Source organism: Toxotes jaculatrix, chromosome 15 (genome assembly GCF_017976425.1).
Source record: "Toxotes jaculatrix isolate fToxJac2 chromosome 15, fToxJac2.pri, whole genome shotgun sequence".
NCBI classification, from domain to species: Eukaryota; Metazoa; Chordata; class Actinopteri; family Toxotidae; genus Toxotes; species Toxotes jaculatrix.
The window spans coordinates 1,877,887-1,899,015 of record NC_054408.1 but is presented as its reverse complement, the minus strand read 5'-3'; the positions used below and the strand labels follow the sequence as shown (position 1 = coordinate 1,899,015).

The window sequence follows — 21,129 nt, the reverse complement described above, 5'->3', positions numbered from 1 at the left end:
ATACCTCCCGAGTCAGAGCAGCGCTGGCCAATCAGATCACGCCTGTTCAGCCTGAACATGGCTAAATCACGTGTGTGCCTGAATGACTGACGGCAAACAGAAGAAAACATAAGACTGCGGTTCACACACACCTCGATCAGCTGCCAGGCGATGACAGTCCGAAGCCAGAGGGTCACGAGGATCACACCAACCAGCGCCACGCGTACGGTGACGTCATCGCGACACCTGTCTCAGTACGCCTGCGCAGGTTAACCAGGAAGCGCGATGGCCGAAAATACGACGCTGCGGCTGTGCGTCGGTGAAAAAGGACAATAACAAGTGAAGTCTCGGTAAGTTTGTGTCTCTTTCGCGTGTTTGTAACCAACAAACTGTCCGAACATGTAGGAGGAGACACGCTGTTTCATTCTGGAGGAGTTCATCTGCAGAAACATGGCCGCTGAGATGCAGGCGGTGTTTGCTCGGAGCTCTCAGGCTCCGTTTGCTCTTAAACCGTGTGTGTGAACACGTTCACCTGCGGCTCGGACATGATGTGGTGCATCGTGTTGTTTGATGAGAGCAGGTTACTCTCTGCTCAGAGCACAGTCTGCACATATCACATCAGCATTTCAGTGTGTGTGTGTGTGTGTGTGTGAACCTCTCACTGCCCGAGTCGACGTGGTTAAATTGATTGTTTTGTCTGAGTTAAACACCCAATAGATTTCCATGTGTGAGAAGCTGAGAGCGGGACGTGTCCAGGTCTCTGTGGGGTCCTGTGGGTCAGACCGTCTCCTGCAGGACTCTGGCTGTGTTTGGACTCGTCTTGTCGTCCTGTTTGTCTAATAACCTGACCACGCTGATCTCAGTGTTGTTGGATAGAGACAAACCAGTCTCAGTGTTTCTGTCTGAGAAACCAGGCTGATACCAGCTCCGTGTCTGTGTTCCAGTCCCAGCCATGGCCTGCTGCCATTCCTGCCCCAGACTGTGCTCCCGCTCGTCGGCCTACACCCTAGCCCTCGGCCTGGGCTTTGTAACCTTGGGGACCAGTCGCATCCTGCTGCTCAAATTCTCTGCCAATGCTGGTGACTGACTGACAATGAGACAGATAATAGTGTTATTAAGTTTTCCACAGAGAGATAAAAACATTTGATAAGTCGTCACATATTTAAATGCATGTTAAACAGTTTTAATATTTTTCTGTTTCTTCTCCTGAAGTGTTGCATCTTGTCGACCGTGTCTCTTTATTTTCAGAGAACAAGTATGACTTCCTCCCTGCGTCTGTCAACCTACTTGCTGAGGCGCTCAAACTGCTCTTCTGTCTGGTTATGTCAGTCAGGGTCATAGTCCGAGGTAAGTGTGGACGTCACATCTGTCTGTTGTGTTGTTTTTTGTTGGTGACGTTTGTTTACTCGCTCTCTCCGTCTCTTTCTTCAGAGGGACGATCCTGCAGAGAGCTGGGCTGCTCCTCCAGCTCTTCCTTCCTCAGCTCCCTGAAGTGGGCCGTCCCTGCTTTCCTCTACTTTCTCGACAACCTCATCATCTTCTATGTGATGACCTACCTGCAGCCTGTTAGTTAAGACCTAAATATGCTGTGTGACCACTGACAGAGGGAGATTATTTTTGGCCTATGAGAAGGTTTTGTTGCATAAATTCCAGTTGTTCAGCTTCTTCTTCAAACCTCACCCTGCTGGTGACTCTTTGAAACACGTCATCTAAACCTACATTTTACCTTCTCATATCATACGAGCTTTTACAAAACATCCTGCTCAAAGACTTGGTGTTTGATTCAGTTATTATGTTCTGCTATCACTCTGCTGTTTTATCTCTCTGTCTCCTGTCCTCCCTCTTGTCCCCAGGCCATGGCAGTGTTGTTCTCCAACTTTGTCATCCTGACCACAGCTGTTCTCTTTAGAATTGTTTTGAAGTAAGTGGCTGAGCGAAGAACTCGATAATGTCATGTTCTTCAGGACAGTGTGAATCTGTTCATACACTTTATCTTGTTTTTCTTTTCGTGCTGTTTTTTTTTCATTCGTCATTTTAATCAAACTTCTCTGTGTTTCCCTGAGAAAATGTTTCAGTATCTTCAAAGTGAAACTTATCTTTACCGCTGTGTAGGAAAACATCACTGTATGTCTTTGTCTGATTCACTAAAGCCAAGCGGCGAGAAATACTGAAAGTGTCATTTTTTATTGATGGACCACGTCCACACAACCAGGCCATTCTTTGTATCTGACACCACTGCAAACTTTCATGTCAACCACAGATAAAACTTCAATTTGTGTTTCTCGCCTTCTCCCTCAGGAGGCGCCTCTCCTGGGTTCAGTGGGCAGCGTTAGTTATCCTCTTCCTGTCCATCGTGTCCTTGACGACAGGATCAGGATCAGGCAGCCAAAACTCGATAGCTGTGCCCGGCCTCCACTCGAACCCCCTCTCCACCCCCTCCAACTCCTGCCTACTCTACACCCAGCTGCTGGAGCAGATGAGGAACAGCAGGTACCACAGACAAAACGTCCACTGTCAGTCTGTCAAAGAAAAAGGATTCTGTAGGACAAGAGGGTGAAGCCAGGGGATTTGGGTCTAGAAGACAAAAGAAACTTTGATCACTGATTAATTGTTTAAACCACTTTTCAGGCAAAATACAATGAATGTGCTCGTTCCAGCTTCTTAGATATGAAGGTTTCCTGCTTCTCTTTGTTACAGACAGGATATGATAGTGAACTGAATTGAATACCGCTGGGTTTGGACTGTTGTTTGTACAAAACTGTGATATTTAATAGATCATACAACTAATCAATGAAGTGAAAAAGAGGTGTAGGAAAAGGCTTTCTGTTGATGCTGTAGCAGACACCTCTTCACTCAGACGTGTTCTGATTATCATATCTTTGCTCCCATCACAGTGCCAGTGAATCATGGACGTCGCACCTGCCCGGGCAGGCCTGGAGGGACAGGGTCATAGGGAAGCTTCGATCTTTGGGTGTGGGCCACATCCTGCTCCTGCTCCAGTGCTTCATCTCGGCCATGGCCAACATCTACAATGAGAAGATCCTCAAAGACGGAGACCAGCTCACTGAGAGCATCTTCATCCAGAACAGTAAATTGTGAGAGGCAGAAAATACCAAGGCAGGGGACACGGGGCTGAATTCAGTTCTTGCATTCTGATCTTCGACCTTCGTGTTGCTGCAGGTATGCCTTTGGTGTGGTGTTTAATGGTCTGACCCTTGGGCTCAGCAGTGAAGCACGAGGCCTCACCGTGCACTGTGGCCTCCTCCATGGACATAACGTCTACTCCCTGGGCCTGGTGCTGGTCACTGGTGAGTAAAACTATAAGACAGACGTTGGTCAGCGTCTTCCTAAACAACCAGTATGAGTGTTTTCAGGTCCGATGCCTCTGTGGTTAAATTTAGGCAAGTAAATTTAGGCAAGGTCTCTGCGACTTTAAGCTTCCAAACATAAAACCACTGCTGTTGTTTTGTAAGGACGTTCACTGGATAGCTGTCTTTAGATCAAGGCTGCACTCTTTGTCTTCATGTATCTGATATATAGCTGAGCTCAGAATTTTAAATTTGAAGAACTCACACTGTTTTCGGTCTTCTCCTCAGCTGCCCTGGGTTTATCTGTGGCTTTCATCTTGAAATTCAGAGACAACATGTTCCATGTGCTGACAGGCCAGATCACCACTGTTCTGGTTACCACCCTCTCCCTCTTCCTCTTCGACTTCCGCCCCTCACTGGACTTCTTCCTCCAGGCTCCCGTGGTCCTGCTGGCCATCTTTATCTACAACGCCAGCCGGCCCAAGGACCTGGAGTACACCCTGCAGCAGGAAAAACTGCGGGTCATCAACGGAGAGGTGTTCGAGAGGTCCAGAGGGGTAGGAAGCCAACCACAAATCTTTAGCTGTCACGCACACAATCCCAGACGCTCCTTTTCTCGCACAGCATCACTCACCTAACCCCCATGCAAAGCCTCTTCCTCTCCTCCCACACACACACACACACACGCGCACACACACACACACACACACGCACACACACACCAGGCTCTCTGTAGGAAACTTGGCTCTTGTTTCTCTGTAATGTGATTTCTCCGGTGCTGGGGGAAACCTGATTCCTTGCTATGAAAACATCATTCAGCCTGATGCTGGGGCCTTACCTCACATAATTTCATTAGGTCAATAGAATCTATTGGATTTTGGAAGAGGAAGTAATTAAACAGAAGAGATCTCCATGAGGGCCTCATGAGGACACGGTCCTGGACTTTGAGGTCGTTTCCATGACTCGTGTCCTGTCCCACACTGAGGCAGACCTCTGTTGTATGTGAAATAACAGCCTTCAGATGTGTCCTTTTTTTTTCTTTTGGTAGAACTTGCTTTAAAATGCAAAGTGTGTTTTCATGGCAGCAAATTCTTCCCTCCACTGTCTGAGAGCAGACTGTTGGTGATGATACTAAGCTGTTAATTAGAGGAAATGCCGTTGGATCTGTCCACCGTACGCCATCACTGCTGCGTTCATTCTGATTTGCTCTTCGTGTTTTCTGTTGTAGGACGGTGAGGAGCTGGAGCTCCTGACAAAGCCCAACACGGACAGTGAATCTGAGGAGGAGTCTTTGTAGTACTGACCTACAGCTCGACTAAAACTGCTGCTAATATTAAACCCCACAGCAGACTTGTTCTCCTGGACAGGTAAACAGAGAGCGACAGTGTTGGTCGGACACTCGCGATAACTAAGGCTGTTGTGTGTATTTTGAAACGTGCCTGTCTGTGTGTGGCTGCTGTTGTTTGTTCAGTGGGAGGAACACCAGCATTATGTGCTGCGTTTGCCAGCCGGAATCATTAAGAGCTTGTTATTAATCCTCTAATGAATCTTGTTGGATGTGTAGCTGTTTACCTGCTCGCAGGTGAGTGATAAGTTTAATGACCACTTGTCATATTTCAGCCAGTTCTATGATTGTTGCTAAGCTTCATCTAACTGTTGTTAGACTGTGTGAAAGTTTAAACTTCCTTATTCCACTCTGTTGTCGTCTTTGAGGTTTGTAGATCTGTGCAGTCTCTGTACAGATCTACAAACTGCAGCTTCAAAATTACCATGGATTTCTAAACTAGACATTACTATAAACGTACCCTCAGAACCGGACTGTTGAATCCATTACATCTTCAGGGAATTCTGTTTTTTGCACCAGCACGGACATAATGGACCACTTAAGTGTGAATTTCTAAAAGCACAACAAACTGGCTCTGGGTCCTTTCACTTGGCCTTGAACATTTTTTGTCTGATGGCGGAGTATAGATGTGTGAAATACTATGAACTGTATTTGTTTTAAGATTCTTGTTTGTGCCATAAAATTTAAACGTATACGAATGCAACTTGTTCCGAAATAAACTGCAAATTAATTGTTTTAATTCTGTCTGAATAATAGTAACAGTGTGGAAATTTAAAGGTAAAGTAATGTGGAGAAACATGAGAGTACAGAGAGGTGAGGAAAGAGAAGGAACAGGATTGTGAAAACAGACGGCAGGAGAAGACGGAGGAGGAGAATTAAAGAGAATTCAAGTGGGGATTTAGTGTGTTCAGAGGTCAAAGCTTCATTATTTTACATTTCTAATCTGCTACAAGACGCATTTCTTTATATTCGAAGGGTTTGTCTTCAGTATTAAATGGTCAGTAGTTCCCCTCTACTTATTATTTGGCCACTAGGAGGAGATGTAGCTCTAAAGATTCTTGCAGTTCTCTTACACTGAATCTTTGCTTGTGAGTCCTGATGTACTGTGCACAGCAAACAAAGACCATCACTGGTAGTAAACAAATGTTTATTTTTCATATAGGACAACAGAGTATAAATAAGGACACTGTATAGCAACAGAGACTTTACAAAAGAGAAATAATGTGACAGCTTCTTTTCATAAAATATTTGTTGACTGCACCTCAAATGCAACAGATGTCCAATAAATACATATATGTCTTATTTTAGCCCATTATCTACAAAATAAAGGTCTGTGCTGATAACATGATGATGTAAATTTGACCAAGAGAAGGAAACATAACGTTACAACGTGCAAAACACCGTCTGAAGTCAGTAATGCGAAAAACGTAAAACTAAAGTACACAATAGATTCGTGAACCTCCAGGCTCATCTACGCGTTACGGACTAACTTGCTCCGATTAAAGCCCCCTGAAAATTAGCAGTATTCGCAGCACACTATGCTAGAAACTATATCAAAGAAGTGGATAGGTGAAAGCAGCAGGTTTGAGGCTTCCACTAAGTGCTACAAAACATTCAAGGACTGCTTCATCTGTGACAACTGCCTGGTGGTGGATGGGTAGGAAAGATTTAAAAAGGTTACGGGTCAAAGGTTACAGGTCTGATGAAGCCAAGCACCAGCTGCAAAGCCAAGGGAGGAGTTAACTTGTGCATCCCTCGGTTAGCGCACACCCAAAACACCAGTTAGTAACCATAGCCCTGGTGGTAGCCGTCTTGGTAACCATGTTCGTAGCCATGTTGATGGTAGCCATAGCCACCATACTCGTCCTCAGGGCAGCGCATGCCAAGTGACTGCTGGATGGCCATTTCCTGTCTGCGTAGCTGCATAGAGTCTACCAGGTCATAGATGATAGCCATGGACCACATAGGTGAAGGGTACCAGGACTTAACGTTGCCGTCCTTCCCCACCAGCAGCATAGAGAAGTACTCCGGGCTGATCTGGAAGTAGTTCCTCATGTCCTTCACCAGGGTGGCTGACAGCCCTTCACGCTCCACAGTAGCACTCCCTGGATGGAATGAAAGTATTTAAGACAGATTTTTTTATTTTTGCAGTGGAGGGAGAACAGCCATGTTTTCCTTTGCAGCCTTGTTTGACATTTACTGTATCTCCTCACGCTGAGCTCAAATACCAAAGGCAGAAATTTCAACATCTTCAGACCACTGGCAGCAGCTCTGGTTTCTACAGTCTTGCACAAGCCTGACTCTCATTTCTTTTTCTTCCTCCAGTAAAGTTTATTCTTCGTTTGATAAAAAATTCTCTTGAGCAACATCTACCAGGTCATGTTAAATGAAAGAAATCCATTTTTACTTTGGTCCTGAGTCCCTATTCACAGCAGCAGCACACATGGGTATGCTGCTGCTGCAGGGCTTTATGGGGATTGTCTTTGTTAATAACAGATCTTTGAGGTTCCTCTGGGGACACGGTGGAAGATCAACGGAGCGTAGATTCTCTTTACTGCAGTATATGGTTAATTACTGATGAGAGGTGGGATGCAGAAACACTGGCCTGTGCGGGGGGATTTCTGGACTGATTGGGATTCTGGTTTTGCGGAGCGAGGGCAGATCTGGGGCAAGATTTTTGACTTGTACTGTGAGGAGAGACTGTTGTTTTGTAGTGAAACAAGTGAGCTGAATGTTGGTTTGCTGGCATTGTCTTAGCATTCAGTAAAATGAGGTGCTGTGTGCCTAAGTAGAGGCGCTATGTGTGGGTTAGTGTGTTCGCTGCAGACAAGCCTGAGCCGCAGCCCCATGGATTATTTTTTTTGTTCTTACCATTGATAGGATAGAGTTCCAAGACTCCGCCCATATCCGGCGCCTCCGTGCCGACCAACTTTAGAATGGCGATGTGCCTCAGGCCTTTGTCACCACGGCAATGACCACACATGAGAGAGAAGAAAATATCTTAGATAACAGCAAAAGTCAAACGGGAACATGGTGTCTGTGATATGCTGATCAGCTGCTTTCTATCCATCAGGCCATCTGCTTATCCAAACTGATTCCACTGCGGTTTATTATTGTTTATTATTGGAACCATCCTAAGCACCAGTTTCTAGGTAAAGGGAGGAGATCGTGGTGGTCTGGAGAGTCCTGCCAAAAAGCTGTTTCCTCTGAAGCGAGAAAGCCCACATTAAACACAGGAGAACTCTGGCTTTACTTGGTGAGAGCCAAGTCCTGAATACCAGGATCAAACCTCTCAGGCCTTCAGCCCAGTCAGCAGGACAGGCCTTTGTCTGGGGCAGGGGGGGGAGGGAACAGCCCAGGGTGCCAATCCGGCCAAGAGCAACACATGAGGGGAAAAAAGTCCTCATGGACCCTGGTGTGCTGATAAACGATAAGTTTCCCCCGAGTCACCTGACTCATGCATATGGAAAAACAGAGGCACACACTGACGTTAGAGTTAAATGGATTCCACTGTCACATAAGGCATATTTCATCAGGCACTTCAAATATAAGCTATGACTATGGTTAATAAATCATTTATAAAGGCTTCACATGTCAGTAACAAACCATTAATAAGAACTTCTTTGTGGTTTGCCAGGTTGTTAAAAGCCTTTAGTTTGTTCCTTGTAGGTTAATTCATCAGAGGACTCCTCAGCCCATCTGTTTGGCCACTCCCATTCAATTTTATACTTTAAATATTTGACATTACATTGATTTGGCTAAGTGACGTACAAATGAGGCACAATCAAAACCATATGAGATAAAAAAACTAGTATCTGAGGCGCAGAGCATCTGGAGCAAAATCATTTCATAAACATGACATTTACAATTTCAGCTTTCATGAATGAAAATTGATCTAAAAATCCTCAAATCCTTGAAATTGAGTCTTTGTAAGTCTGTTTTTTGTTGGCCTCAGGTTGACACCTCAGGTGTGAAGTCTTTAGACCGGACTCAGCAGTGGTTGTGGGTGTAGTTAGAGGTGAAAGTTTTCAAACAGATGGTGGTGGATTTTCAGCCTGGTGTTAAGTTACTGACAGATAGGACAGTTATTGATGTGCTGACATTAACTGCAGATTCAGTGGTTTGATGAAAGAGAAACCACCATTAATAAAAGTCACGAGAATCCTGTGACCTTTATTAATGAATTGAGTGTTATAGTGTTATAAGAGTCAGAGTTAGAGAGAAGTAAGAGCCAGGGAGAAACTAAGTCTTGAACTCATATAAACATGACTGGGGCATGAGGTTCAAGTGGGGAAGAAACTCCTGATGACAGCATTTATTTGGTTTTACTGAGAAGTGAAGTTCAACGTGAGCTATTTAAAGTTTACATTTATCATACATTCATCTGCCGGACACGTCAGGTTGTTAATATTTGCAGAGTTCAAATAAATGTGCCTTTTTGAGATATACAGTAATAAGAGTTGAGTAACTGTGGAAAAGCTGAGTAAGAGGACGGCTGAAAAGGCCGTCGTCAGGGAGGCACAGAAAAGCTCTTTGCCAGTTCAGTCATCTGGCATCTCTCTGCACATCCCTGTGCGCACAAACACACACAGTGTGCACACACACAAACACAGATGCTGACAATATCCGGAGGGTTTCAGCAAACAAACACATTCCATGTAATCAGTTTCTTTGTGTGATTAACATATTCATAAGTGGTCTGACTAATACTTTGGCAGACAGCAACAGGACACATGCCTGGGTAACGCTAAGGTTGCTAAGGTAGATCTTTCCTCGGAAGAGAAGCTTTTTGGTTGGTTGGTTGGTTTGTTTGTTTGTTTGTTTGTTTCTGGCTGCAGCAACAGGAAATTGTTGAGCGCACAGAAAGAGTGGTCAGCATGAGCGGACACACAGAGGACGGAAAACAACAGGAGAAACTCCGGAGAGAAAAGTACTCACAGTATGTAGCAAAAAATGCTTCACAGTGTCTCACTTTAAGGCACTTTGAAATTTTGCGTCACTGTTATTTGTAGAGTCCAGTACAATAGAGGTTAATATAAATTAATTTGTAGAGGTCAAAATATTGTATTGCAACATTCTTTATGCTAAAGAGTCAGACACTTCCCTCAGGAGTTGGTGGAGACCAAAAATGGAGAGAAAAGAGAGGGAAGACTGGACTTAAGATTGGATTGGTGGCCTGAAACATGACTCAAAATAAAAGGTAATGTTGCTCTGTATCTGCTAAATGTGTAAATAGGCAACTGTTTGCTAACACGTTTGTTTTTTTTGCATTTTAATGCTTTTATTTCATAGTTAAAAGTTGAGAGATGACAGGGACATTGTCCAGTGCCATGTTTCACCAGTGATCTCAAAAGCTCTGCTAAGAACATTATTAAGAGAGATTAAGAGAAAGTGTGAAAAAGTATTTTGATTTGTTTTGTTTTTCATTTTGTTGTATTTTGTTTTTGTTTTTCTTTAAAGTCCCTTTCCTGTCCCGACCTCAGGGAGGTGAGTTAGCTGAAGAGAGACTGAACTGACGGTTGATTTCGGGTGACTCACCTAGGTTGCAGGCCTGGCTGGTCAGGGCATAGAGCTGCTGCTGATAGGCCCACTCCTCGTCGCTGGGGGCGGAGATGATGAACAAGCGACGTCTCCAACGGAACCTGCAATCACAGAAAATTTTAGCCTGGATTTAAGTGGCACTTTGCTGCGGCAGTGAAAGCTCCGTACTAAGACAAGGAGCTCGTGCTTGTGCACTAAAATATTTCCATACTGTTACTGCCAGAGAATGACAATCCCGAATTATGGTCAGAAACCTGCCAGATCTCAGCACTGTGATCTGGAGCTGGAATCCAGGTCTCCATGGTAACAAAAGACAGCCTGTCTAGTTTAGACATCTCAGGAAAATAAGTGAGTGCAATGATTCAGCCTTGAGGAACGGCAGGGGTTTATGTTACTTTTAAAATCTGAGGAACACACACACACAAACAGGCTGCTGCAATCTGCCAAGTGCTGCTTATAAGAGCTATAAATTGTGGTCCAGCTGATTACTGAGCAAAGTAACAGATGTTTGATGGAAGCAGGAACGGCCTGTCAGGACCACCCAATAATTCTGACAACCAGTTCCTCAGAAAAATACTTAACTATGACAATGTCCAAATTTCAAGGACTTGCAGGTTTTTTCAGTCCAACGGTTTTATTAAAGCAAATATGAGTGAAGCCATTCATTTGCCTTTTCAGGTGGTTGGAAGTTGTTCTTATGCATGTTAAAAGAAACACTATATGGATTTTGTATATGTATCAGTGCTACATCTGTGATATTTTAGAAAATGATGTGCTTCTTTTGTTTCAGGAAACAATAACAATGCTTCAGTGGTTTTCTGAGTTTGGTGTGGAATAGCCCTGACCTCAGCCCCACCCAGCATCTTTGGGATGAACTGGAACACAGAGTGCGAGCCAGGTCTTATCTCCCAGCATCAGCGCCTGACCTCACTGAAGATACTGGGTTTCAAAACCCTGCAGAAAACTTTCCCAGAGGAGAAAGCTGTTCAGAAACTTTTAAAAGCAGTCTTACCTGGAGAGGAAGTTCTCCAACGATCTGGGCTTGTCCTCTTTCTTACAGACGACCCCGTCTCTCTTCTGCTGTTCCATCTCTCGGATGCGGGAGGAGAATGTGTCGATGTAGTCGAACACAGCCTTCATGGCGATGGGAACCTCATAGGATTGCTGGCAAAAGAACATCAACAAGAACCAGTCATACTCTCGCAAAGTTTGATCTGAAGTCTGGTGAAACCACAGAATAAATAAATCAATATGCCTGCCCGGAAAAGATCTGGAAACGACAGAGGATTTGAAACCCGAGTCCTGTTGCTTAAATCAGCGGTGAACCTGTTTCCAATAAAGTGATGAAGGGAAGCTTTTGCACGTGTTCATCGATGTGGTGTGACCTCTGCCACTAAGAAATCTCAGCATGAAAATCTAACACATGCAAGAAACTGTACCACAGCCACACATACACTCTCACACCTTCCTCGGGGTGTGCTGAATCTGCTGCACAGCTCGCTCTAACTCTTTCACACCTTTCTCCGCTGAGCTCCTTCTGCCCCCGCCTGTCTCATACCCACACCCACATCCTCGTACGTTCACAGACTTCCCTGTCTGTGCCTCTGTCAGCAGAGAGGAGAACACTGGCCTCTTTGATGAATCTGTCCGAAAACAGCCCGGTGATTGACCCTGGCATACACACACACGTACGTATACACACACAGGTGTCGGGCAAATGTCATGCTGTGTGAATTAAAACAGTGTTTTAGTGGAGGCAGCATGTTGGCAGTGTGAGGACAGGTCGGTCCACCTTCAAATAGAAGGAGACGATGAAAGTGTTGGGCAGATGGGCGGTGGATGTGTAAACACAGGACCGGGAGACCAACAGCAGTGCTATGAATAAAGCAGAAAAACAGCTAATTTGTTTGGAATTAAGCAGCATAACATGAAAGAGGGTGAAGTTTAACCTCGGAGGGAAAGTGTTATTAAAAAGCATGTTCAGAATGCTAATGTTAGCATGCTAAGATGTTCAAACAGGTAAAGTTTACCTTGTTCACCAGCTTACTTTATCCTGTTAGCATGCTAACATGAGCTAATCAGCACCAAACACAAAGTACAGCTGATGGGACTGTTGTGAGTTTTCATCTGAATCAACCGTTTTCTGTCATTAGGTGAAAAGCTGGATGTGACGACTTGAGAGGATCCAGCCCCTGAATACGGGACACGGCTCCAGAGATCGAGTCCCCACCTTGACTCTCATGTCGGTGTCAGTGAGGACCATGTAGAAGTCATCATGCATCATGCTGAACTCTTTCCTCAGCTCTGTGATCAGGTCCTGATTCACCAGGTCCTCCTGACGAAGCCCCTTCATAGGTTTGTCGTTCTCTGGAGACAAGACGACACAGTGATTCTGTGAGACAGTGTTTGTTGATTTGAGCTTTTTTTGACCTTGGAAGTAGATTTACAGGAAAACTGTACTGTTGTGACATCTCAGCTTTTGCTTTGGGTTTGTGTGTGTGTGTGTGTGTGTGTGTGTGTGTGAGTGTGTGAAAAATGCGACTGACAGCGTTTATTGTTCATGACACTCTCAGACTGTAAGAGAAACAACTGTTAGACGTCTTCATGGGAAATGATGTACAGTTGTGACAATAAATTTCTTCCCATCAAATAAAGCATGACAACACAAACACAATGCGAGTGCTCAGTTCTCAGATATTAGGAGTAAAATGTGTTTTCCATTGCTGAGCTCAAAACAATGTTCCTTTGAAAAATGTGTTTGACAAGACAAGTGAAGAGCAGAATGGAAACACGCAGAGTGAATCAGGGACAAGTCGACACAGAGCAGCTTTTATTCACTGAGATCTGACAGGGTCGGATGCCTCCGAAATTTACTGTAGCTGGCTTTTATACAGGCCAGAAAAAGCCTTTAATCACCACTCCCTCCATGACCATGTGCACAACACACACACACACACACACACACACACACTCACACACACACACAAACCACAGAGCTGTGTTTTTTGGTGGCTGTTTCACCCGCTCTGTGATGTGTGATGTGTGATGTGTGTGAGCAAGCAAATCAGGAAAACCCCAGGACATTCTGGAGACAGCAGACTCAGACTGTACACACATGTTGCTGACCAGCCAAACAACCCGGGACTCAAACATTATGAAGTCACATTAAATGGAGGGAGGGGCGGCACTGAAAGAAGCAGTTGATCGTATACAGTACATGTTCACACACACACACACACACGCACCGATACGCACATGTTGACCCCCTGGCCGGAAAATGGAACAAAAGTGTAACCGAGTCCTGTTATAGGTGGGGGTGGGTGACGTCACCCCGGCACTTTTTCCATCGTTCCATCTGGATAAAACCTGGTTGTCATGCGGAGGGACACACTCATAAAGTTTTACACAGTGGGTTTGTACGTCCCAACGTTAACACGCACTAACCAAAGCCTCGGGTTTGAGACAGCTATAAAAAAAAAAAAGTCTCAAAATACGAGGAGCTGCCAAGTTTAAATGACACAGCACTTCTCATGGAAGCAGCAGTGGTTTTGTTCCTTTTGAACAAGTATCTGTGAGAGGTTTAATAAAAGGGAGATGTTGAAAAGCTGTCATAATTGAATTAAGAGTGTGTGTGTGGGTGTGCGTGTGTGTGTGTGTGTGTGGGTGTAGGTGTGATGAATTAACTGTCTCCAGCTCACACATCAGCTCCAGAGGAGGCAGACTGACCCCCCCCCCCCTGTTTAGGATGATACACAGGGACAGTATGTTTTCTGGCGGCGGCTCCTCCTGCTCCCCTGATACTAATGAAACAGTCAGTGCTTTAATAGCTGCTGAGCTCATCTGACTTCTCATAGGAAAACACAAACTCTATCTCATCATCACTAAAAACACAATGGGAATGTGACATTTCAAAGTAAAATAAATGTGCTGTTACTGAGAGAGTAAACTCCACAGTAAAGTAAAAGAACAGAAGCCAAGAATATGAGAATCAGGAGTCAGCACTGTTTAGCGTCACCTGCACAGAGAAGCACACAATACTGTGGCTTTGGCAGAGTCAGTCTACATTCTGAATGTTACACTTGGAGCAGAGATCCCTGCTGAAAGCATCGAGTTTGACATCATGCAAGGAAGGTAAAACAAGGACAGGACAGCAGACGTGGCAGCAGACACCTCTCTTGGCCTCTGTCTTCATATTGTGAATGTTCACATCATAAAATTTTCCCTGAATGTAGTTTGAACAGCAACAGCAGTGGAAAATTTAGTGAGCAACACGAATAGTACTGAGTCTTATCATCTTATCTTATATCATCTTCCAGAAACAAATGTCCAGTCTGCTGTGGTGAGAATGCAGTTCTGAATTCTTATGGAAAGAAATGATAGTATTTTGAAATAATATTTATCATTTCCATTGAATTACTGAAATTATACTGGATATTTTACAGTGTAGGTTTATTTCTGTATTATTATGTAAAGCTAAGACTGTAGTCAGTCTGTCAAATGCAGGAGTTTCTGCATCTTTTCCGGACATTATTTAAAGTCCCATAAAATATGAGAAAAAAAACAATTCACTATCCATGTAATAATGATCAATCAGCACAAAGAGACCTGGCATTTTTTGATAGGTTAATTGCTATATTTAAAATAAAGATGCTCTTTAGAGTTTCAGTTTAGAAAACATGAGACCTTTACAGGCTGTGAGCAGCAGAGAGGAAACCAGACGTCAGCTCTCTTCTTCACTCTAAGTTTCGAATGTGGAAAACATCCAGTGAGACCTTGGATTCTCAGAAACAATTATTCACAGCAGGTGCATGACTCAACAACTGCAAGGACCACTAACAGCCCAGGGAGGGCTGGGATAACACTGATGTCAGAGACAGCAGCCAATCATCATCCCACAGTCTGTTTTAGTTACAAACACCTTTTGAGCCACAGAGAAAGAAGAAGCTGCATGTGGGGGCTACTCACCCAGCTGGTAGTGGTCAATTTTCATGGTGGAGTTGGTCAGGGAGCCAAAGATGGTGATGATGGAGACTTTCCTGATGGCCATTTCACACACAGACTCCAGGTACTCATCCCTCTGCTGAACATACATACTGTTCTCCTCACTGGGGGACGTAATCAGCTGGAGGGAGGGAGGGAGGGAAGGAGGTTAGAGTGTCATGTATACTCACTGAGACACACACACACACACACACCGTGTGCTGCAGAGGTGGTGTTTACATTAACCTGCAGGCAGTGGATGGGGCATACTTTCCCAGCCTGCTCACAGCACTGCTGTGATAAGAATCTGTACGGGCTGAAAACAGAGACACACAGTCTGTTAGCACACAGCTGTGCAGATAGCTGGAGCAGCTCATGCCTTTTCTTCATTTAGCACGCCACAGTGAGATTATAAAACAGTGACACTGTAGAAAGTAAAAAGGGGGAACAAGTGAAAGATTCTCCGCCTGAAAGCGCAAAAATAATTTTATAGCTTATAAAAATTCATCAGAAATAGATTATTTATCCAGATGTTGAAATGTTTGGCCTTCAAACCTAACTTTCCATTTCTGAGAAAACACACTCCCTCTCACTGGAGCTACAGTAAACTATAGATCACATCCTCCTCCTGCTCCGCACTTCCTGTGAAATGATGCAGAATGGTGCAACGTTCTGTCAAGAATTTAAGTCTGAGACGCTTCATGGTTTCATCAGACGCTTCTGTTGAACCATACTCTGATTAGCTGGTTTAATTATTGCTTGCTTATTGTGAAAAAATAATTTCACTTTCACAGTAGTGTTTGGACTTTCTACTAAAGTTCCAAAGGAGTCTCTGCTGGTTGCTTGGCAGGAAGTGGCCGTGCCTGGCAAACTAAAACGTGCCAATTAATGAGCTTTGGAGGTGTATGTCTCATATGCAGACTTTGTTCTCTTAAGACTGAGCTAGGCCAGCTGTTTCCCTGTCTCTAGGTTTTATGCTAAGCTAGGCTAACTGCCTGTAGCCAGATGTGAATTTCCCTTGGGGATGAATAAAGTATCTATCTATCTATCTATCTATCTATCTATCTAAACAGACAGATATGAAAGCAGGAAGAGTATAGGGGTAAAATCTGAGCAGTTTAATAATGTTACTGCTTCTGAGGACAAACATCTCCCTCTGGCTGAGGCCTGAAACAGGATATTTGCCAGGAAAGACAGTAAGTGAGCCTTTTATGAACTGGCTGTTATGTCATGCTCTCACCAGCAGCCGCCTCCTGTTCTCAAAGTAGTCCAGGAAGGAAGCCAGAGATCCTTTCGGAGTGGGTGATGGCTTCTTAGTGGGTTTTGGGTAGTCCTCTTTCTCGGGGTACTTTAACAGTTTCTTTGCATTTTTCTTTCCCCCGATCTTCCCCTCCTTCCCTGGTTTTCCTCTCCTCTCTGCTTTCTTGGCTGTCTTGTCATTCTTCTTCTTCTTCTTGTCATGCTTACTGTGCTTGACCTTGACCTTCTTTGTGGGACTGATGTCAGTGAAGGTTTCTGTCTCCTCGGGATCACCCACTGTCGGCTTGCTGGGTTCATACTTGTCCTCGTACTCGTTGGCCAATATCTGCACAGATAAAGATATGTTATCAATTGATTTCTGATGCATAAGGACCCAAACAGTGATGTGTTACCTAGCTTCTATTCAGCAGGATGACTTCTTTAAGTACATTGTCTACACCAAGTGTAGAGAAACAGTGTTGTTTTCCACCAGTATAGTTGCTTCTGTTTGTTAGTATAAACCCCAAACACTTTTATCAAACAATTACAATTTACTCTCAGTCAGAAAAGAAGGTGCAAATCACCTTCTCTCCTCCATTCTTCTTCTTGGTGGGTTTGATCTTGGAGGGTTTTTGTGTAGTAGGTACCAGCTTGCGACTGTGTGGATCTCTGTTGTCCTTGTCAGTGCGATTATCTCCAGCTGGGGTGGTTTTAGCCGGGTACCTCTCCCTCTCTCTGCGGTTGTAATAGTAAGGGTCAGCAGTGGTTCTGGGGGCTGGGAGCCACGGGGCTGTGGTGTGGGCTCTGGTTGGTCTCTGGGTGGTGGTAGTGGTGGGTCTTTTTGTGGTGGTGGTGGTGGTTCTTCTGGTTGTGGTAGTGGTGGGTTTGGTGGTTGTTGTTGTAGGTTTGGTTGTTGTTGTTGTAGCTCTGGTTGTTGTGGTGGTTGTCGTGGGCCGGGTTGTAGTTGTGGTGGTTGTGGTGGTTGGTCGTGTAGTTGTTGTGGCGGTGGTTGTTGTTGTTGTTGCCTGTGTGGGCTTCCTTGGTATCTTCTTCCCTGGTTTTCTTTCTACAGGTGTTTCTACTGCTACACACACACACACACACACACACACACACACACACACACACACACATATATAAACACACACAGTGATATAACACATGAATCTCATAAAGCACTACAAATCCATACTTTTATATTGCTGTTACAAAATGCAAAATCTAGTATAAATATTTCTTTAATCTTTATTCACTGAATATTTTATTTTAAAATGAATCTTCTTTCTCACTATTTGTAAAACTTTATTTCCTCTCTTGCCGTTAGCAGTATCCAGTCCTGCAGACTGTTTGGGTTTTATCTGCTCAGCTGTTGAGGTATCTGCTTCTGAGATTTTCTCCCACACACAGAATGGAAATGGATATGAATTTGTTTGTGCCGCTCAGAGATAAAATAGGACATTTACATTTTACAGCGGAAACTTCTCTTTCCAGGGACCATGTCTCCTTAACTCTGAGTTATCCAGAAAACACACTGTCATAGTTTTCACTGGAACTATTATCTTGTGATGAAATAGTCCCTGAGTGTGAAAGATGAGGACTCACTGCTCCTTCTGGAGAGACATGTTGATATAGATTTTTTTAAATGATATTTTATTGCATTGAAAACCACAAACAAAATGACATTTACCTGTGAACTGCAGTGCAAAGAGAGAAAATGTGCTTTTGGTCTAATTTGTGTGAACTAATGTTTCTTTGTCTGTTCCCCTCCTGTGACAGTTATGAAAAGTGATAAAATGCTCAACATAACCCCTCTCACCTGTGAGCGTGCCCTCCTCCACTTGACCCTCCACACCTGCTCCTTTACACTTCTGGACAAAGCCTTTCTGCCGAAGCTTCTCCAGCTTCCTCATGGGCGACTGGTCAATCACCTCGTACATGGCCTCCAGCCTCACGGGGTAGGGGTACCTCTCCTCCACCTGCAGGGTCTTCTTCAGCAGCACCATCCCAAACTTACCTGAGGGTCACCACACCACTGATCAGGTCAGGATATAAATAATGTCAGGCACTGGGTCATGTTTTTACCCAGATGATGATCTGAGTGTGAGGTGTGTGCTGTCCTGTGTAAGCTCAGGTTGGTCACCACAACAGAAAACTTAACTAACTGAACTTACCCCAAATACAAACACACACAAACTACTGTCGTGGTGAGATCTCCCTCCAGACTTTCTTTACTATTCTTTACCTTTCTCCAGTTTGAGGAAGCTCATGAGTCTGGGGATGAGTGCTGTGTCCAGCGGCTCCTCCATCACCTTCCCCTCCGTGGTGATCCTCCTCACCTTGCCCCCCATCTCGCCCTCCTGGTGAAACATGACAATCTGGTGGACATGTCGCTCGGCGAGCTCGCAGTACACGTCTGGTTTCAGAAGAGACATCATCAGCCGGTAGTAGCCATCTGACTCATGAGGCGCGGAGATCACCAAGACGCGGTTCTTCCCTGCGAAACTGGCCAGAAGATTTGGTGACCCGGCGCCGCTGGGCATCCGAGTGACCCTGGCTCTCGCCCCTGGAGTGCCTTCATCTTGCTGCAAGTCCGGTAGACTGGGCAAGCCAATTTGTCCGGCCACCCCTCTCCTTGGGACCAGACCTTGACCCCCTGCTCTCCTGCCCTGCACAGTCCCCGTCCTGGCGGAAACTGGCACAGCCTCGTCAGCCTGTACATCTTCCCCATCCTTAGGCGCGTTCAAAGAGATTGCGGAAGCAAACCCAGGGTACATACGTCTGACGGGGCGCCCCTTGGCCGATGCGCCCACCTGTGTACGTCCCAGGCTTGCGCGTTGGTAAACCCGCCTGACAGGAGTCTGTTCGTCGGCTTCGCCTCTCCAGGTCAGCAGATAAATCAGAGCTAAAGTGAGAACGAGAGCCCTCATTCTGGCGAGATGTCAGACAAAGAAGACTAAACACTCTCTGAGGGAAAGGTAAAGATCCAGCGGTGGACCCGTGATCCTGGCGCGTCTTTAGTGCATCTGAGGTTGTTAGTCAGTTTATTCCCGATGAAGACGAACAGCGCGCTCGGCACATAACAAGTCTGACAGGGATCTTTTTCAGAGCATGCCTTCTACAGGGGAAGTCCACTTCACTGTCTGCTCTTTATTTGACAGACACGGCGAATAAGAGAAGAGTTTGCAGTGCGTAAACAGTTATATCCACAACTTCATCTCAGCAACACTTCGGTTTTCAAGTATAATCCCAGGAGATCAGGACTGTGTATCATCTCCGTTACACAAGCATCCACAACTTTGTAGTAATTCCTCAACCCCCAGAGAAAATGAATGAAGTCTTTGGAAAAGTTTTGGACCACGTCACATCTCCAAAATACACGCAAGCTGACGTTTTCACTCTGATAATGAACTCACCCAGTTAATCCTCATTGCTTCATCCCCAACAAACTGTGATGCGATCCTCTTTGTGAGGGAAGAAGAAACCTGAAGAAACCTCCGACAAAACGCATGAAATCTGAGTCTGAACTTCGCTGGAAACCTGCGCTGAGTCTGCACAGGAGAACGCGGCTGTGCTTCTTCCCAGGTTCTCCCTGGCAAAAAAAAAAAAAAGCTTTGGAGGTTTTCCCAGAAATGTCCACACAAACCTCAGCCTCCGGACTCTTGGCGACGCAATGGCAAGACCTGCCAGTTCAGTCTGCAACTCCCCTTTCACTAGAGCTCCCTTTGTACCAAACTCCCTGTCCGCACGCTGGGATGGTTTTAAGTCGCTCTGAAGCATAACATATTAAGTGGGTGAATAAAAGTTGATTTTTAAAGAGTAAAACTCCGTGTCCCCCGCCGTGCCGCCCAGTTTACCGGGAAGACAAATGGCCATAATCAGACTCAGTGTCAAGTTCCTCCTTTAAAACCAACAGAGAAACGCCCCCAAATCCCATCCCTATCCACCATGATAGCCTCCAAGTGGACCATATTTTCCCATCTACTTCCAGAGGGCTGCTTCTTATTTTGGATTGCACAATCTGTGCAGAAACAGGCGAATTAGAGGGAAATACAGTGCTGGTGTGCATTTAAACTTTGAGGCTGGCCATCCTTTTACTGCTCCTCTGTTTACAGTGAGAAAAAGAGAGAAAGAAATGGAAATGAATGTTGTCTTTACATGTTTATTGCCAAAATAACATAATTGCAATGACTGTCTTTGCTCTTTTATGATGGCTCTCTCAGTCCAAATCAGATTCTTTCCATTTCCTCTGAGGATGTTTCCCAGTTTGTCTTGTAATTAAGGCCTAAGTTAAGAAAAGTAAACCACTCGGTCTGAGCCACATCCACTCTGCAAAGGCAAAACACTGTCCAGTATCTGCCGCTGCCACAGCGAACTGTATAGCTGAGAAGTTAAAGGAAAGAGAATCAGTTCTGTATAAAATATACAACACCCACTTCCAGCTCGACTGCCTCGCCCCAAATATATTTCATCAAACAAAAAAAGAAAAAAAAAAAAGACCAACAACAACAAAGCTCCAACAGAAACCAGAGGATGTCAGCTGTCTAGAACACAACAGACACAACTCACATTATGTCAGTCACGTGCAGGTTCCCAGGACAGTGAAACTACTACTGAATAGATATTTTTTGGATGATGAGAGCAGTGAAAGGGCCTCCAGCATCCTGCGTTCCTCCTGAAGTCAGCAGATAAGAACAGCTGCAGGACAGAGTGAGATTGTTCAGATGTGATTTCAGTGTG

At 44.8% G+C, this 21,129-nt stretch overlaps 2 protein-coding genes across 5 annotated transcripts; one reads left to right on the top strand and one right to left on the bottom strand.

Annotated features, from left to right (window-relative positions):
* Positions 1-244: 244 nt before the first annotated feature.
* Positions 245-5,367, top strand: slc35a5 (solute carrier family 35 member A5). Of its 2 annotated transcripts, none has more exons than XM_041057043.1 (10): positions 245-329; positions 924-1,058; positions 1,228-1,326; positions 1,411-1,544; positions 1,833-1,900; positions 2,278-2,469; positions 2,874-3,074; positions 3,160-3,287; positions 3,576-3,844; positions 4,516-5,367. In XM_041057043.1, exons 2-10 carry the CDS (start codon positions 932-934, stop codon positions 4,582-4,584), a joined length of 1,287 nt encoding a protein of 428 aa, XP_040912977.1. In that variant the 5' UTR covers positions 245-329; positions 924-931; the 3' UTR covers positions 4,585-5,367. The 2 variants fall into 2 exon arrangements, with proteins under 2 accessions (XP_040912977.1, XP_040912976.1); XM_041057042.1 differs by having other exon boundaries at positions 273-339; positions 905-1,058.
* A 395-nt stretch (positions 5,368-5,762) lies between these two features.
* On the bottom strand, positions 5,763-20,253 carry ccdc80 (coiled-coil domain containing 80). 3 transcript variants are annotated; one of them, XM_041057039.1, is made up of 10 exons: positions 18,635-20,253; positions 18,209-18,406; positions 16,977-17,476; positions 16,394-16,738; positions 15,139-15,295; positions 12,404-12,540; positions 11,186-11,337; positions 10,171-10,274; positions 7,504-7,587; positions 5,763-6,737 (listed from the first exon to the last, which is right to left on the bottom strand). In XM_041057039.1, the coding sequence occupies exons 1-10, from the start codon at positions 19,317-19,319 to the stop codon at positions 6,415-6,417; spliced, it is 2,685 nt and encodes an 894-aa protein (XP_040912973.1). In that variant the 5' UTR covers positions 19,320-20,253; the 3' UTR covers positions 5,763-6,414. The 3 variants fall into 3 exon arrangements, with proteins under 3 accessions (XP_040912973.1, XP_040912975.1, XP_040912974.1); XM_041057041.1 differs by having other exon boundaries at positions 17,040-17,476; XM_041057040.1 differs by having other exon boundaries at positions 16,977-17,473.
* Positions 20,254-21,129: the final 876 nt, after the last annotated feature.

Coding starts and splice junctions, on each gene's coding strand:
- ccdc80 (XM_041057039.1), bottom strand. CDS start 19,319: ATGAGGGCTCTCGTTCTCACTTTAGCTCTGATTTATCTGCTGACCTGG. Junction 17,477..18,208: donor GGAGGAGGGCACGCTCACAG/GTGAGAGGGGTT, acceptor GTGTGTGTGTAG/CAGTAGAAACACCTGTAGAA. Junction 16,739..16,976: donor AGAAGAATGGAGGAGAGAAG/GTGATTTGCACC, acceptor TTATCTGTGCAG/ATATTGGCCAACGAGTACGA.
- slc35a5 (XM_041057043.1), top strand. CDS start 932: ATGGCCTGCTGCCATTCCTGCCCCAGACTGTGCTCCCGCTCGTCGGCC. Junction 1,901..2,277: donor CTCTTTAGAATTGTTTTGAA/GTAAGTGGCTGA, acceptor CTTCTCCCTCAG/GAGGCGCCTCTCCTGGGTTC. Junction 3,075..3,159: donor TTCATCCAGAACAGTAAATT/GTGAGAGGCAGA, acceptor GTGTTGCTGCAG/GTATGCCTTTGGTGTGGTGT.